The 17,915-nt window shown below is 35.8% G+C and overlaps 1 protein-coding gene across 1 annotated transcript; it reads right to left on the minus strand.

The window, feature by feature from the left end:
* Window positions 1–9,957: 9,957 nt before the first annotated feature.
* On the minus strand, window positions 9,958–16,084 carry LOC116267280 (probable sodium/metabolite cotransporter BASS1, chloroplastic). Its single transcript, XM_031648919.2, has 7 exons — window positions 15,415–16,084; window positions 14,969–15,109; window positions 13,428–13,583; window positions 13,202–13,323; window positions 12,947–13,093; window positions 11,772–11,832; window positions 9,958–10,448 (listed from the first exon to the last, which is right to left on the minus strand). Exons 1-7 carry the CDS (start codon window positions 15,904–15,906, stop codon window positions 10,263–10,265), a joined length of 1,305 nt encoding a protein of 434 aa, XP_031504779.1. The 5' UTR covers window positions 15,907–16,084; the 3' UTR covers window positions 9,958–10,262.
* Window positions 16,085–17,915: the final 1,831 nt, after the last annotated feature.

Consider the following 17,915-nt stretch of genomic DNA (forward strand, 5'->3'; position numbering starts at 1 on the left):
AAGCCACTCAGAAGCTTCATTTCATGCAGCTCTTCGCCCCCCCTTTACCCTTTCTTTGGTTTTTCTTTTTCCATTTTCGGTCTCTCATTTATCCGCAATTGACAGATTCATTCCATTTTAGTCTTTTAGTTTTTGATTACCTGATTTTCTACTATCGACGCAATTTTAGATCGTAACAATATTGAGAAACACTTATCAAGGGTTGGCTTTTTTACTCAATTATGATTTTCTAATAAAAGGCACATTTTTCTTTAAGTACATTAGCCTCAAACTTTTTTGACTTTTTACTCAATTACATTTTTATCCAGACTAGATTTTGCTATTTTTAGATGCAGCTTGAGGTAAAAATGCAATTCAGTGATGAAGAATTACAGATTTTGTTAATATATTTGACTTCAAAAAAATATATTGGAAAATTTTAACAATAACAGATCCGTTTCTATTAATAAATTTAAATTTAGAAACTTGGTTGGAATGCTTGGGTATGAAACTGTCAATTGTAGGGAAACAGGACGTATATTTCAATATTGCCTATAAGAAATGCTGGGGTATGAAGCCGTCAATTGTAGGAAAACAGCCAACAGGACGTATATTTCAATATTGCCTATAAATAAAGACAAATGTGAATAAAAAATAGACAGGCTTTACTTTTCTCAAAATTTAAATAAAACACTCGAACTTTATCCATATTTTTGTTGGAAATGTTTGTTTTTGCGTGCGTAGAAAATTCTCCACTAGTTTATAAACCCCCATAGAGTTTCGTTTATCTTAAAAGTACAACCAATTTACAACCAATTGGTTTCCATATTGTTGTTGGAAATTTAATGGTAGGGATGTCAACTACATCATTTGTTTAGTAGTTGCTGAACTTATGAATTATTTAATTACAAATATACAAATGGGTGCTAAGTGGAAGGCTGACCGCTGCTTCTTTATATATATATATATATATATATATATATATATATAAATGGAATATACTAGATGACTCAATAGTTAAAAGTCATAGTTAAATATATCATTAAACAAGTCAACTGTATAAAACGTAAAAAAAATGCGTCTTTTTTTGAAACGCCAAAAAATAAAAAAAACACAAAAAATGCATATAATAAGTGTTTAATAAGAGTTTTTTGTGTTTTTCGTATTTTTATTATTTTTTAAATTTTTTAAAGAATTTGCCAAGATTTTTTCAGTATATACAACTTTACCATATTATACTCAAAAAATTGTTTACCATATAATACATGTACACATTGTTTGTGACAATGATAATTATATATATAAAGAGATACTCAACCTTTTAATCAAGATTATTTATATGGAACATATGGATGGTTAAGAGAAAAATAAGAAAAGAATATGTGACTTAATATTAAACAATAAAAATATCAGTCACATTTTTTTTCTTATTTTGCTCGTAATCGTCTATCGTGTTGAATAGAATGGCCTTGATTAGATGGCAGTATGGTTATGAAAAGTTAAAATCACCATTTAGTTTCTTCTATATGAATTGAAATCAACCAATTACCGCTGTAACGGGATTATTATTCTTTATTATATATCGATACAAACCATTGAAAAATATGCATTTGGACGTTCTTGATAGACATTGAAAACACGATTAGAAAGATGCATCACATTTAATGCGTCTCACTCTTTTAAGTTATCTAAATAGGCAAAGCAATTAACATGGCAAAGTCCGATAGAAAATTATTTAAAGATTTTAGCCAAAATGTCCGGATACAAGACAAGTTACAATAAATGCACTCAATTGTTCATATTCAAAATGATTCAAAGTGTTGCTTTCCACGTAATTGCTGCTAGTAGCGTCGGATTTGAGATCCGAGACTGATCTCAATGAAAGGAGAAATTCACTGAAGATGATAACTACAGAAACATATACACAACTACTGATTAGAAGATAAAATTACATCTCACAAATGCATATTAATTATAACATAAAAACAATTTCTAGTCTTAATGGGTAAAGAAGACTATAGATTCACAGGTTTAAGATCCCCATGAATTTGAATTGTTCGCAAATCCATTTGATTGATGCGAGATGGAGGTATTATGCACCATGCACTATTTTTTATTATTTTAAAACATTTTTTAAAGTTTAAGTACATTTTTTATTATATATATATTTTCTATTTTCCAAAAAAAATTTGCAATTTTGTAACTAATTCAGCTTAATCGTTGAATCTATTGATTCCGAGATTCGAGTTCATCTTTAGTATAATTTTCTTCACACATCACTATATATATTAGTGCCCAGGTACAACACTTGGCAAGTACCAACAAATAGTAATATTAAAAATTTTGGAAGATTTTGTTCTAGTAATATTAAAAAATTTTAAAAGAAAAGTGAAAAATAAAAACTTGTGAAAATATTTTAAAAATAATCTTACAAGGGCATGTGACACGTTCAAATCAGCCAACGAATGGTTGGCCACATTGAATCAGCCGATTCAGGCCGCTGCTTAAAAGATTCTTCACCATAATATTAAGAAAATGGGTTGAAATTAAAAAATTGTGGTTGTGGGGGATGTTTATCCCACTTATAGTTTTATAGGACATGGATCAATTGGGTGAGAGGAAAGGAGTAAAACCTTTTGTTTTTCTTGTCAATGAATCCAATGTAGTTACTGTATCATTTTGTAGCTATGTGGCCCATGGCTTTTTTTTTCTTTTTTTTTTGATCTTCACAGTACAACCCCCTTTATTTTTCTTGACAGCATAATTGTACTTTTGTTTGGTCGGGCTAATTGGTGCACTAGCGACACGTCTCTTGTTCGATTCCAAATAAAGGTATAGATGAGATAAAGGTACCATGATTTTAGATATAATAACATGTTGACCTAATACTTGGTTTGAATTCTAATGCAGTTTGGCTTGCACTCGAAAGGTTTGAAGTAAAATAATTAGGCTGCTTTTGATAATCTTGGATCTTATATATAAAGCTGCATAAAAATATGTGTTTTGAAAGATCCTCAGTTTAACTTCATTAGAACTCATACTATATGTTAAAAACCATGAATTTAAGGTTAGATTGAGAGAGGGGGTCCGATCTTAAATTCATGAATCATCACGGATATGAGATTTGTAGTGAAACAAATGATGTAAGTAGATAAGATATCTAATAAAAAAGAAGGATATGAAGAAAAAGTTAGCATATAATTAAGAAATCGAATCAAATTTAAAGTTAAGAAATGGCATTTGGTTAGATTCAGATTTATATTTTAAAATTAATAAAAACAAAAGACAAATGTAAAAAAGTTGTTGAAATATAAAAAAAATATCAAAAATCTAAAGGTGACACTCTGGAATTGGCTACCAAGTAAGCCTGAGACTGCCCACAATTGGTCCAAGGTTTTGATTTTTTTTTTACCTCGGTAAAAATTTGTTGTGCTTCCACGCTTATTGCCTTTGGCTTACAGCACAATCCGTCCAATCGATTTTTCCAACGCAATTTTTTTTTTTTTCCGAACCACTTCATGCGATCTCATTCAACCCTTCCCAGAGAGGTTCGTGCGTAAAAAGCCAAAACATTATATTCTCTCCGCGTAATGCGTGGAAAGTCGAGCACGATAAAGAAAGGGTCCACAAATTAATATAAAAAAAAAATATGGGGACATGAAATTTGGAGTTTCCTCGTCGTCCAAAAGAGAGGAAGGGGGATGTCAGAAAATTTTGCGTCAACCGTAGCTCGCAACTTCAGGATATATATATATATTATGAATAAAAATAATAAATAAAAACAATAATAAGAAATGTGTTGAAAGAGTATAAAGAATATTTGATCGTATTGTCTAACAAAAACGAAACGCCTCACTTTTTTCTCACCTCCTGAGGTTTGTTTTTGGTACTTTAAGAAAAATGCATATTGACATTTTTTTTTTTTTGTAGTAAAAAAACATTAAGACATTTAAATTTGAAACAAAAACTGATTGCCTACGACCTCACATATGTCAACCGCTGCTTTGAAGATAACAATAAAAAATGAATGTGGATTAACCCAAAATGTCCATCATTTTTTTCGTTCTATTTTTTTTTTCAACAGTATGTCGTGATGGATTAACGAATGAGTAATTGTAGATCGCAAGATTACATATTATATATATCAAATAATATATTTTGACAAACATAAAAGATGGCGTGACTTTTAAACCACATCAAATAGGCGCTAAAGTTTTGCACTAATGCTCATCCATAGGAACTTCAAAAGCGATGAAAAAATGACAAATATGACCCTTATAAAATATAATTATCTCTTAAAAAAAGCATAAAAAGAAAATTCGTCGCCGCTTGTGCCGGGTCAACCTGATCAAACCAATGCGATGCATAAAGAGAATTCAACGCCGCATGACAACTTCATAGATGTCTTCAGACCCTTATAAATTATATTTTTTACCTTTAATTGCTTGAGCGTGGTTACAATATAACGGTGCCTTCGAGTTATTTTCATCGTTTTCAAAAAGGATATTTTAGTCATTGTCTATTTATATCTTTACTTTGACGTTAGGACCCAAGCACACGTATTCAAAAAAGATATTTTAGTCATTGTATATTTATATACGTACTTTGATTAGGTTCGACCCGACTACCCAACAACTAAGTTAGGGCTCGGTTTGGCTTGGTTTGATTAAAATTAAAAATAATATTTTTAATATAAAATAATATATAAACATAATTAATCATAATACTTTATATATATATATATATATCAAGTAAATAATATTAAAAATAAGTTATTGGACCGAGTTGAGCCCACTGAACTGGGCAGACAATTTATGAGGCCTGCTCGGTGCCCAATTTTTTAGGTCTAATCCTGCACAAATCTCCCATCTGTTGTCATTTTGAGAAAGTGTTTTTCTCCCTTCATTTAACACATTTGCCCGTGTTAGGATCCGAAGGTATAAGCTCCAGCACACTATGGCTTATTGGTAGATGTCTAATCCCGAAAAATCTTCATTAAATTGTACATAATAAATTGTTATACATATCGATTTTGATTCTCTTTTCTTTTCTATTTACTTCACTTTACAATTGAAGGATTGTTTGCAGCATGCCGCAAAAAATGAAAGAGTGAGACGCGTTTTTGAAAATTTTGGAGAGATTAAGAGCTTGGGCTGCTAGGAAATGATAGGGAATATCGAGCAACCAACAGCGTCAGCAAAGGGAAAAAGAAGCAAGACCAAGTCATCTGAACCCACAGATGACCAAGTCCAGTCAAAACCCATTCAAATAGCAGCCTACCCATATTGACCTTTCTAAACTTTTAGCAGACTTGGACTTTTACCCATAAAACAAAACAAGTATGGCAGAGGAAAAAAATAATGTCCAAATGTGTTTTTGGATGACACCTTCCAAAAAAAATTGTTTTGTGAAGAACAGGTTTTGAGAGAAAATGATTTTTTAATTATTTTTTTTAGAATTGTTTTGGGTTTTTAGGTGACATGCACCCACAACCCAGTTTTTTTTATATTAAATAATCAGCTGGGGGAATGGAGGGCAGGTTGTCCAATTTCTTTCAAAAAATTAGGTTTTGCCAAAATTGGGTTTCTGTCAAACTTAGTTTTAATGCAGCCCACACATTTCAAAAACACCAAAATGCAAAACCATGTTTTAAAGTAAGTTACTGGCATGAAAAAGTTTGAAACAACCACGTTTTTGAAAATGCTGTAAGCTGAGCTGCCTATTCGATTCAGCTGACTTGGCTAAAGATATTTCTCAAATCATTTACCCAAAAACTAAAAAAATTGTATAAAATTAATTAAAAACGAAAAGCTCTTAAAATATACTAAAAAAATAATTCAGACTTGACACGCGGCACTCTTGCGTTTGGCTGGAGAATCGAATCGGTTTGCCGGTGATTAGATTTGAATCAGCCGATTCACCCAGCATTTGAGGGAATGGAATCAAGGGTTTAGATGACAATGGTTTATATATTGTCCAACAAGAATTCAAATCTGGATCGGATCGGTTCAGTTAAGTTAGAAAATTTGATCCAAACAAATCAGATAAATGGCTACATTGATTGGACCCTATCATTCTACAGTTCCTGATCAGCTGGATCTCTGTCCCCACAATTCCTCTTTCTAGAGCTATTAATAACCTCACATGTTGCTTTGACCCGATGAACTTTTCTCCTTTCAATAAAAATCAACAAGGAAAAGCCATGAAAGCAAGAGATATATATGTGACATTGGCTGGCAGAAAAAGTCCACGAAAGTAGTAGGAATTCTATGAAAACTTTGTCAAAAAGGTTCATTAAATGCTGTCATAGATGTCGCTTTGAAAATTAAGGCAGAAAATATGGACAAGAAAAATCATAGGGATTTTAATTGATTAGATTTGAATAAGATATACTCTTAACTATATGTACTTTTTCGGATATTCGTGTATTCATATTCAAATTTCGATTCAAACTGAAATCCGATTTCGCAATCCAAAATCCAAATTTTATATTCATATCTGATTTCGAATCCGAATTTTGAACCTTAACTAACCAATTATCATAATGTAAGAGCATTGAATAAAGATATTTATTTAAAACTAAATGCAATCCCAATCCAATCCAAATCCAGTGGATATTCAAATCTGAATCCAAGCGGATATCATTCCTTAAATTTGAATCTAATTTCTTAACCGGACTTTAACTTTTTGTCCATATCCGAAATTTTTTCGGAACAGTTCGATTAAATATCTTCCTTGTATATATTTTGTAATCTTGATATAACTTTGAGAAACATGCACAATAAAAATATTGAAAAAAAATCTTCATATGGTGCCCTTTTTTTTTTTAAATAACAAGAATAGTGACACCAGGTCGAGAAACGGAGGAAAAGATAACATGAAGATAACTGATGTTTGGACAGATAACAAAAATCACTGCCCAACTTTAAAAAATTACCAAATTGGCACCCAAATTTTGAGAAAAAAGTACTAAAAAAGGCCCTCCAAACAGAAAACATTAATTTTTTTATATAACTTGTTAAAAGTATAGAAAACATTAATTTTTTATATAAAATCATTAAAATGGTCCGGATTGGAATGCTCATGTGAAGAGGGTAGTCCCAGCAGAATGAACTGCGCCTGGTTTGGTCTGACCTCAAAAATAGGTCGATCGCATAAACTTCAAAAATAGGTCAATAAGATCTGTCTTTTTAAAAAAAGACAACAAAACGAGAAGAAACTCCAAAAAGGAAACACGATGAAAATACATTTTTTAAATGTTCTTTTCACATTTTTTTGCATTTTTGTTTATGCATTTTGTTTTTGGAAGTGTTTTTTCTAAACTTTTTAAATTCCATCGGATTTTTCTTAAAAAAACAACTTTACCATATTACACCCGAAAAAACCATGCTTTTCGAAACCTACACATGATATTTGTGACTATGGCCTCAAGTTACCACAAGGGTTATCTCTGCAAAGTTGGAAGAATAACAGGAGAAATGCTCTTTGTTGGAGGAATTGGAGCAAAAAGAAACTGCTGACACTTTTCACACCTTGATCACTATGTAAGGTTCTCACTAGCTGGCAATCAACTCAAGCTGGTCCAGTTGGGTGGACAAGGTCTAGGGAGAATGGGCTCTGGTCCTACATTTGTTTGGACCATATAAAGTCTGCATGTCAAGAGAAAGTGGGACCAATTCATTTGAGGACAATGTGGGCTTAGGTATAGACAAGTTCACAAAATAAAGATTGAAGATGGGTTGTGGATGATCTACTTTGATGAATTTGGGCTCATCAGGCGTCTTGAGATCCAAATCCATATTTAGCAGATCCAGATAAGAGGTGGGTGTAACATGGGCATTGGGTATAACATAGGCTTATGTGGGTTTTGATCATGTGAATGTGTAGCGGAATCCAACTAAGTGGATTGCCACCTTTTGAGGGCTGCCATCAATGTCTTCTCGCCCTTGACCAACTCCAAGTTTGGATTGAGTAGTTGGGTAATTGGATTTGGGTTAGTTAAAGGATCCAATGTAAGCTTGGATCTCTTTATGTTCTTGGTGCTTCAATGTGCCTCAAATACCCAAAGCAGCTTTTTGGACATTACCTGCTCCTCATATGGTAACAAACTCAAGTTCAGGGGAATTAAGATCTTAGAACTTGAGGAATAAGGAGAGATGTGTTTGGAGGATGGGTTGAAGCAGGTCGTGGACAAGGTACACTTGCTCTTGGTTCGTCGAACTGGGATCCGGTGTGGTGATGTTTAGGATTTGGTCTTGGAAAAATCAGGAGTTTATGCTTTAGTAGTTACCAATCCATTCAACTGGGGTTAGAATGAAACACATTACCAAACACACCTTAAAAATAGCCTTTATTGTGTTTACGTTTTGCTTAAAAACTTGCTGTTATGATCTCCATAGTCTTACGATTCACTTCGTTTCATCATACAAACATTCCGATTGAGTTGGTTCAGTGGAAAGAAGAATTTGAACCGTCAAGCTCTCAAAGAAGGCATAGCCTAAGTCACGGCCGCTGCAATTTGCTTTCTCTGGCATGGGCAATTGTAGCAGGAGGAGCAAAGAAGAACTGCCCTTAAACCCCCGTGCTGTTGATCATTCAATGCAACTAAAGGTGGCAGTAGCCATAAAGATTTTGATGTTGATCAAGCCAAGTTCAGTGCACTCTCCTTTGTCCTGGATCTTCTCCAAGCAAACAACCCAGAAAAGTACACCAAAGAGCGTTCCTGCAGGATTCCCACTCAGTAACTGCCTCTTCCCCACCACGACGAAGCGTGTGAAATTAAATGGAAACACAGAAACAGAAAACCAAGAAAAGACAGCAACTATGGTGCGTACAATGAGATTGCGTCTGGAGTTTCTCTCTTCTGCGCACTGTTTCTGATTGCTGTTTGGATGTGTTGATGGAACATGGTAGAACATAGATCCCGTGTCTCACTCCGATAGTAAATCCTTGCAGTGGCGAAGCCACATGGAGGCTGGTGTCCTCACAAAGTTTATTTTTATGTTAATGCTTTGATATATTTGATTGTTTATAGATATAGGTGATCCTAAAAACATTAAGTTATTGAATTAGTGCCCTTCCAGCCTCCACTAATGACCCTCGGAGATGCAGTCAGACATGCAATCTGATTGTGGGAAGGCGATTGAGGTAAGTATTGGTGTTGATCTTGCGGGTGCAAAACTCCCTATTATCAATATCCTATAGAACTAGAAAACTGCACTCTTGCACCTCGTAATTTTCTGTCAATGTGTTTTAACTGCTCTCCTCCTCGTGTGAAAGACCTGGCCTCACCTCTTGCTCCCTTCTCGCATGCTTGGATGATAGATCATTCCGTAACACCACAGAAACGGGGCGATTGGAAAGGGTCCTTGCAGTGCCTCGTATTCTGATCGATAAAAAAGAATCTCTTGCGAACTGACCGTATAGTACTGCAGCATTTCCTGTCCTTCCCATAGATTGCCTCGTGTTTTGCTAGTCCATCGTCGCCAGTGCCATCGATGGTTAAAGAAGCTGTTCTGTTTTAGCGCCAGAAAATATCAGAACGATTGGCTAGTTATACGTTGCCAGAGCATCTGATTGGAAAAGTTACAAAAGCAACTTTTAGAGCTCAATTGTTAGTTCTAGTTGCAGGTTCTCTGGCTTCAACTCTTTTTTCTTTTTGGGTTTACTTTACATGTAAGAGAACTTTTTCTTTCTGAAAAGTTGCGTTACATGCAGCAAGTTGCCATGGCACAACCCACCGCCCTACTCGTGGCTTTACGTTTCTTTTTGTGTTTAATGGATTTGGTGAACTAAGTAGTACGCAAACTCCAGACGAAAGAGAGAGTAATACGCAAACTACGTATAACGATCGTGTATCTGATCAATTTTGTGTGTGTGTGTGTGTGTGTGTGTGTCTCTCTCTCTCTCTCTAGATATATATATATATATATATATATATATATATATATAATGCCTACATTTACGTATAGCAAAACGTAAAAGAAACATTATATATTCAAGTTTCAAGCGCCTTTTAGACAGATAAGAATCCTTTTACATGCTTTTACAATGCTCTACAGGCAATTTCCTGAAGGAAAAACAAAAAAGACTGCAAAAAAGAAGAAAGCAAGCAGCTCACAGGCTTCACAAGGCTAAAAATGCAAAAAGTAGGAATAAGATCACGGGCAAACGCCATTATTGACAAGATCGCTGAAGAAAAAGAAAGAAAAGAGCACTTGAGAGGGAGTCTCAATGAAGACCAGAAACACACTCACTTCAATCTTAGACGCCGTTTACTGAAGCTATTTATTTTGATTCATCAGCGACTCTTCTCCGCCATCATCTGGACGGATGTATCTCCAAATGAGACCCAAGGTGCTTCCCATAATGTTCATGATGACGGCGGAGAGGGCAGGAGGTAGTACAACATTGGATGAAAAATGGGAGGTTGCAAGAACGACACCAAGGGATGAGTTCTGCATCCCAACCTACATCATAAATTTCATCTATCAATTCAGCAATGGAGTCAATGCCAAGGCGAAGTTAAAAGGGGCAGACACAAATTGGCACCATGTACAAAGAATTCAGATAAACAGAAAAGGATACCGCTATCCTATAGATAATAAGGATAAATTTAGTAAAAGGAAGATAAAATTCGTAATAAAAAATAAGAATGTTGGCAGAAGTTCGACAGTACAAACTTGGATGCTTTGAATCACTTGAAAATAGATTGGAGTCCAACCAATTCCAACAGAAAAAACGACAACATGAAATTGGAAATAAATGAAGAAAGCAAAGCAAGCAGTAGCACATAAAGTCAGTTCATTTTCCTTCAATGGACATGAAAGTAATGAAAAGATTCTGAATTTACACAAGGTTACTAAGGTAATTCTTTGAACAAAGTGGAAATAAGAAATTCACTTATTACCAATGTCTGATTTATGGCCAATCATGCATCTTAAATTTGGTCGAGACATTAAGCTGAAGATTTAGAAAAAGCAACAGAAAGAATCAAACCAGACAGCAGCTTTTTATCCAATAAAAAGTGTCACACTATTGCAGAATTCACACGACCCTTTAGTCATTTCAATTGAATAACGAATTGTATTACAATAATATTTTTTACTATTATGGTAGTTGTGGGTGTTCATGATGGCGCTCATACAGCAAAACACAGATCATATTACTTAATATCACGGAGGAGAACCATAATATGCAGGTAGCACAGTCGACGCCATTGGTAGGCCCACCAAGGATATTCTATGATTTATAAGTAAAATCAATGTAAAAGACCAGCTTTTCTAGTATGGTCAACAAACTTCAGGGTGATCAGCACATTATTTGTGCCTTTTGCAGTTTTGCCTATCCATTTCTGGCATGCATTCACAGAATAGTTCAAACTAGTGTTGTCCGTATCTTACGATACGGGGCCGTATCGTACGAAACGTATTGTCGCGTTTCAAAAATGTGATACGATACACCACCTGTATCATACAGTTACGATACATGCACCGTATCGTACGATGCATAACGATACAATTACGATACATTACGATACAGTTATGATACAGTTATGATACGTTACGACTTACGATACAGTTACGATACGTTAATCTTTACTGATTTTTTATGACTTTTTTCAGAATTTTTTCTATTTTTCTGATTATTTTTTTTAAATACAATACAGTTACAATACATTACAATATTTTACGATATAGTATATCTTAAAGCCAGACCGATACGGCTTACGATACGCTTTTTATAACATTAGTTCAAACTACACTCATCCATGGCAAAGGGATTCACATTACCTCAATAGAAATTGCTCTGCGTTGTCTTTCTCTAAACCCACATATAGAAGCAACCACGTATCTGCAAGATATCACCACAAAGATCTCATGGGTTACATTAAGGATAACAAAGCAAAGTGTTTCTCTCTCTCCTGACGCACAGCTAAAAAAAACTGGAAAGGTTTCTTATTCACTTCAATTCTCAACAGAAAGAACAGTAAATGTAATATACATGTACATTTATTGATGAATCCATGAACAAACTGGAGGCAGCCATCTAAAGCTGTATAATTTGCACATACCACCGGTAACATATCATATGACAGTACCACCATAAACATGCCAGCAAAGAGGATTGTTTAAATATAATTTGAAAAACACCCGATGAACCAGTTCAAAGCAGACGAAAGGGCCTCTACATCTACTTGAGAAGAAAAACTGTCCTTCATGCAGTTTTGCACCATTTCTTCACCGTGAAAAGCAACATTCTTGGAAAATATAGTTATTCTGGAATTTCTGGAATCATGTGCTCGTGGGTTCAGATATTGATGGGTAAGCCAATTAGAATGGCTAAGAGAAAAAATATACTTATGAATCCATCTGTAACTTATAGTAAAGTTTCATGTACTAACTATGCCACCTAAAACATCCTCAGTGACGGCCATAAATTGTGAAAGAAAACCAAAAAGTTAGACTTGGGAGAGATCAAACTTGGCTCAAACTAGAGCCCTCGAACTTGGCTCCACCATGTTTTCTTCAGCTTGAAACCAGCTTATCTAAGCTTGAGATCGGATGAATGGCCGACCTGCATATTGGAGAAAACCCAACAGGTTCTGAACGTAAGACCTACCTATAGTGAACAACGCAACAGGATGCCTACTGCTCCAAAGATGTCTTACATGAAACTGCACAAAGCATTGTATATATTTTTGTTTACAAATATAATCGAGCTTATGAATGTGACTGAGTTGAGCCCATTCAGTGCAAGTTCACAAGCTTAAATGGCATATCAGATTCAACCCATTTGATATTCGAGTTCAAGTGAACAACTGAACATTGAATAGAGCAATTTACTGGGCTCATTGTGCAGCCACATTTGGAAAATTTTCTGTAGTACATGAAGCAAAAAAAGAGAAAAAAAAAATGGAAAGGTTATGTATCCTCTAAAATATAAAGAGACATAGACCATTACTTACCCAACCAAAAAGCCACCAACATGCAACAAAAGGACAGATAAAATAAGAAGGCCTGGCTCTGAAGTTAAAATAGACTCAAGTCCCCAAGATCGACTGAAACTGGATGGCATTGATGCAATGAGATGAACAACATTTTCTGAGAAAACACTGATAGAGGAATATCAAAATTAGTAATTAGTATCATTATTTGACATAGCAGACAGAACCAAGAAAAGAACAAAAAAGCAAGGAAGCAAATGGGCATAAAATAGAAACCTGCTTGCAAGTAAAGAGGAAGCCAATACAGCAAGTAGAGGTGCAAAGGGTACTACGGCTTTCACTATAGCAGGGAATGTACTTTGCACGTATGAACCCAGAAGAACAGGAATAACAACTACCTGCAACCAAGATCATGTGATATTCCTCGATTCTTTTAATTATGAATCTACAACAGACCAATGCAAATATAGATGTCAATAGATTACAGAACAGTCAGGATTACCTGCAATGTGCTTGTGGAAAGTGCAGCTGCATCTACAGGGACATAAGCTCCAGCCAAAATTTTGGTCAGCAGAGGTGTGCAGATTACTGCACCTAAAGTCGTGCATACTGTCATGACTACTGACAGGGGAACATCTCCTTGAGCAATTAAAGTCACCTGTAGCGCTACTTCACAGAAAAAAATGATTACAAGGACAAATTGCTAAGATAACAAACCTGCAACATATCATCTGCCAACGAAATGAATTCCACATAATGCATTTCTTTTGCAGAAATTATGGACCAAGAGTTAACTCAACAAGGATGAACTAACAAATTAAACTCGTAAAGCTTAACTTCATTAAGACTAAACACAATAGACTGCAATTTTTAATTTTTGGCGACTATGCACAGAAGAATGACATTAATAAGATAATGATTTTCTCTCCATCCAATCAAACTAAACAGTGGAAAACTGCCCTTACAAAAAAATTTTAATGGTCGCCCATCTCAAATGCTTTAAACATATTGTCCTTCAGGTACATTATCATGCACGAATTATTCTTGAAAATGTAACACCTATCCATTATTGTGCTGCAATTGGCTATTTATACACAAAAGTTTCTACCAGGTACTGGCAACAAACACCCTTTCCTTAGGAACCTTGATATTTCGCAACTTCCCTGTTACCACTTAAGGTCAATACTCAAGATTGTACCCATAACCAGCTTTACCATGAGCTGCCTGCATACAAGGATCATAATCTGAGTGCTTCTTCTGTTACCTTGACACTTTCTAGAGGGTTAAGGTGTCAGTGTTTGCCACTTTTGGATGCTAACTCCTTAACACTCCATGTTCAACTCATTTTGAACATAAACAACCCAAAAGGAAAAAAGGAATACCTGACAGGGGAACATAGCCATCGCAATCAATCTCAACGACAATGTGTTTATCATCTTAAAGCAAACTGATAAGATTAAAACTATGTGATTCTGTGAATACAAAATATTTCAAGAACGTCCAATAGTGCGTTATTGCCATTATATTCTTATGAACTTTTGGAAACTTTTTTACATATTGTAAGCATATGCCTTCCACTGTTAATTTCTTTTTACGTTTTAAAAACTTTCATAAACGTTTCCCTCCTGATTTTAAAGAAAAATGCTACCAAACCATTTTTCTAGAAAGAACTGCATGAACAACCTTGTTGAGAACTTGTTAAGAGAGATATCAGTGAGATGGTGTTTTATGATATGAACAAGGACTTCGATAACTTCAGGAGCAATCACCGAAACCAACTTTTCGCTGCCAACAACCAGCCTTTTTGGTTACAGACACTATTTAAAAAAATTAACGCTCTCAGTTGGAACGGACCCTCATGCAGCACCACCATAACACCCAGCTATGAGAAAGCAACACCGGAATGAAGCTTCTATAATATGGGTAACAACCTAAATCTCAATACATTGGCGATTCATGCATCACAAACACAACGGCAATGGCTCCCATGAAAGAAAAGGTTCATTCAATAAAAAAGAATTGAGAAAGAATGGCAACTCTTACCACATTGGATGCGGTACCGCCAGGACAGCATGAAAGCAGAATCAGTCCCACAGACAGAGCGGGTGGAAGCCCAACCAATTTGCTAATAATGACACCGAGGGCCGGCATAATCGTAAACTGCGCAGTGCACCCAAAGAAAACCTGCAGGCTTTTCCTCTTTTGTCAAATAAATCCATTGGAATCTTCGTGCATTTTCACAAACAGTTATGCATAAACCAAAAAACAACTCGAGGAGACCAAACGTAACACTAGCAAACCTGAACGGCTGCGCATTCGTGAACAATTACAAGTCGATCAAATACGATTTAACAACAAAACGCAAAACATAGAAGGCCACACACCTAATCCGCGAGCAGAAGGAAGAAGGAACAACATTAAGCGAAAAAGGAATGTGGCGAACGTCCACCACATCCTGTTCAAGAAACAACGAAGAGTGGAGAGCTCACCGAGAGAGGCCGCCGCATGAGGACGTCGAAGAGGTCGCGCAGTTCGATCGTCAGGCCCATGGCCAGCATTATGAAGGCAAGCGCGAGTCTGTAAGAGGCGGGACCCCTCTCCACGAAGAAGGAGAAGGCGGAAGGGTTAATACATGCCACCAATCCACCCACGGTCACGTAAAGCGGGTAGAGGCTGGCCGCCGTGTGGAGTGTATGGTGCCACCAGATTCTCGTATCTTCCACGGTAGTAGTGAGGCTTCCTTCTGCACCATCACCACCACCGCCACCACTACCAGCAGAGTCCCCTTTAGCCGCCGCTGCCAAGAAAACAGCATTCCCTTGGAGGAATTCCGCGCCTGACTCGCGCTTCTGCCTCATGATGAGATTGGTAGGAGGCCGCAGGACCCCCCACCTGCGCCGCCACCTACGAGACGGAAGCCGCCTGATTTCTCCCACAAGGCAGCCGCATAGCCCGCCTGCAACAACGCTTGTTGCAGACATGGTAACTCGCTAGTCGCTTATTCACATCCGCAATCGACTCTCTCTCTCTCTCTGTCTGTCTGTTTATATAGAAGCAGCAGCAAAATACCAAAAGAGATTATACAGAAAGAAGGGAAGAAAGGCTCTGCAAGTGACGTGGATAAGAAGGGGAAGAAACTTTTGGACAGGAACTGGTCACTCTGAAGCTGGATCACACACTTGTCTTTAGTGATCTGATGAACAGCGCAGGACCCGCCGCGTCGTCCTTCTGTCCCTTTACTCCTAGAAAACTAGGAGGTTACCCATGAACGCAAGGATCAGGTGGTCTTGAAGATATCATAAATGAAAACCTGAATCCCAGTCTTTGTGTTTCATTATTTTAAAGAACGGCATAATTGGAAAGACTTTATTTAAAAGGAGCATATTTTCCAAAGAATAACTATACTCAGGTTAAAATTAAAAGAGCAAAGGTCTATAAGACATGAGGCCAGTGCCTGACACATGTAAGATTGTTATGAAGATTATGGTATTAAAAATGAGATCAATTATTACCTAGATCATCAATTTTATCTAGATCATCTTCAACAACCGAGGGACATGTTTGTGTGGGTTAATCGATGAAGGGTGATCCTACCTCACCTTATTTGTCTCTTGGGGATGACATCATAATTCTTAGCTTTGCACATGTTTCCTCGGTTCATAGAATTAAAAAAGTCCACCTGCTTAAAACCAAGGTAGACATGCATATAATTGCACATAAATCCTAGATTTTTCTTATATGCATAGGGTACTCTCTTGTTAGGTGCTTAACAACTGTTCTAAGTAGAAAAATTAGCAAAATTGTTGCAACTTATGTGGGCTTGCTTATGTTTGATAGAAAATCATACCAAACAGTTGTCAAGAATGGGTAATAAGTTTTTATACAGGAAAATTTAACTCTTTTCTTCCATTTGCAGATTGTGCTTAGTCCAACATCATTTTGCAACTATGGTTAATCCTTCGTTGATGGCATACATGATGCCTTCTTCAATCCTAAGTAAACTAGAACCAATATGATGTTTGATGAAAGTTCATGTCATGTTCACTTAGTTTTGTGGAAAAAAATTGTGTACACCTATAAAGGAGGTGGACTTGGGCAAGGGACTTTAGAAGAACCGAACAGGACCTTCCTTGCTAGTCAAAATATATAGATGTTTGAAGGCAGTTCACTATGTAGTATCCTCAATATCAAAGCCAAATGTTCATCTAATCATGGCATGTGGTCTCTAAGGAATAAAGCTCTAGAAGGGATAATGGAACTAGGAGGGCTTAGAGAGTGGAGTTCAAAATGAACAAAAGAAAAAATTGAATTGAAGACTGCACATGGCAAAAATGCAATGTTTTGGTTAGATAAATGTTAAGAAAGATCATAGTTCATGATGTTTCAAGGATTCACTATTGGTAGATTGTAGGAGATCTTCAATTTCCTGTTCAAGACATCCTGCAACATAGATATGAGAAAGGTTATTGCTTTGCTCTTATGAAGGAATTGGTAGTCTCAAGTTGTTCTCACAACAACGTTTGGAATGGATAGACAATAATATGCCTTTTAACAATGTTGCCAAATGCAATGGGGTGAAGCCATGCATTGAGCCTATGAATAAATGTGATGCATAAAGAAAAAAAGTGATGTGTAAGTACTATGATTGAAATTTTGAAGTATTTAATATCTACAAAAAGAATGTTAAAATGAAAAACAACAACTAAAACAATACAATAACTACTACAAGTTAATCTCATTGGATGAAAAACAATTGCACAAAAGGACTTAGATCCAATCTCATCAATATGTACATGTGGTTACAATCATTCAAATGAATCTCTATAGGTATAATTACAAGTTAATCTCATTACAAATTGCAACTATATAAATGAATGACTTATATTTTGTTCGTATCATTACATATGTGTGATTACCATTATTCAAATGAATCTTCATATATATGATTACAAATTAGTCTCATTAAATGAATTATATTTGAAAAAATCAA

The sequence above is a fragment of the Nymphaea colorata genome, chromosome 13 (assembly GCF_008831285.2).
Source record: "Nymphaea colorata isolate Beijing-Zhang1983 chromosome 13, ASM883128v2, whole genome shotgun sequence".
Taxonomy (NCBI): domain Eukaryota; kingdom Viridiplantae; phylum Streptophyta; class Magnoliopsida; order Nymphaeales; family Nymphaeaceae; genus Nymphaea; species Nymphaea colorata.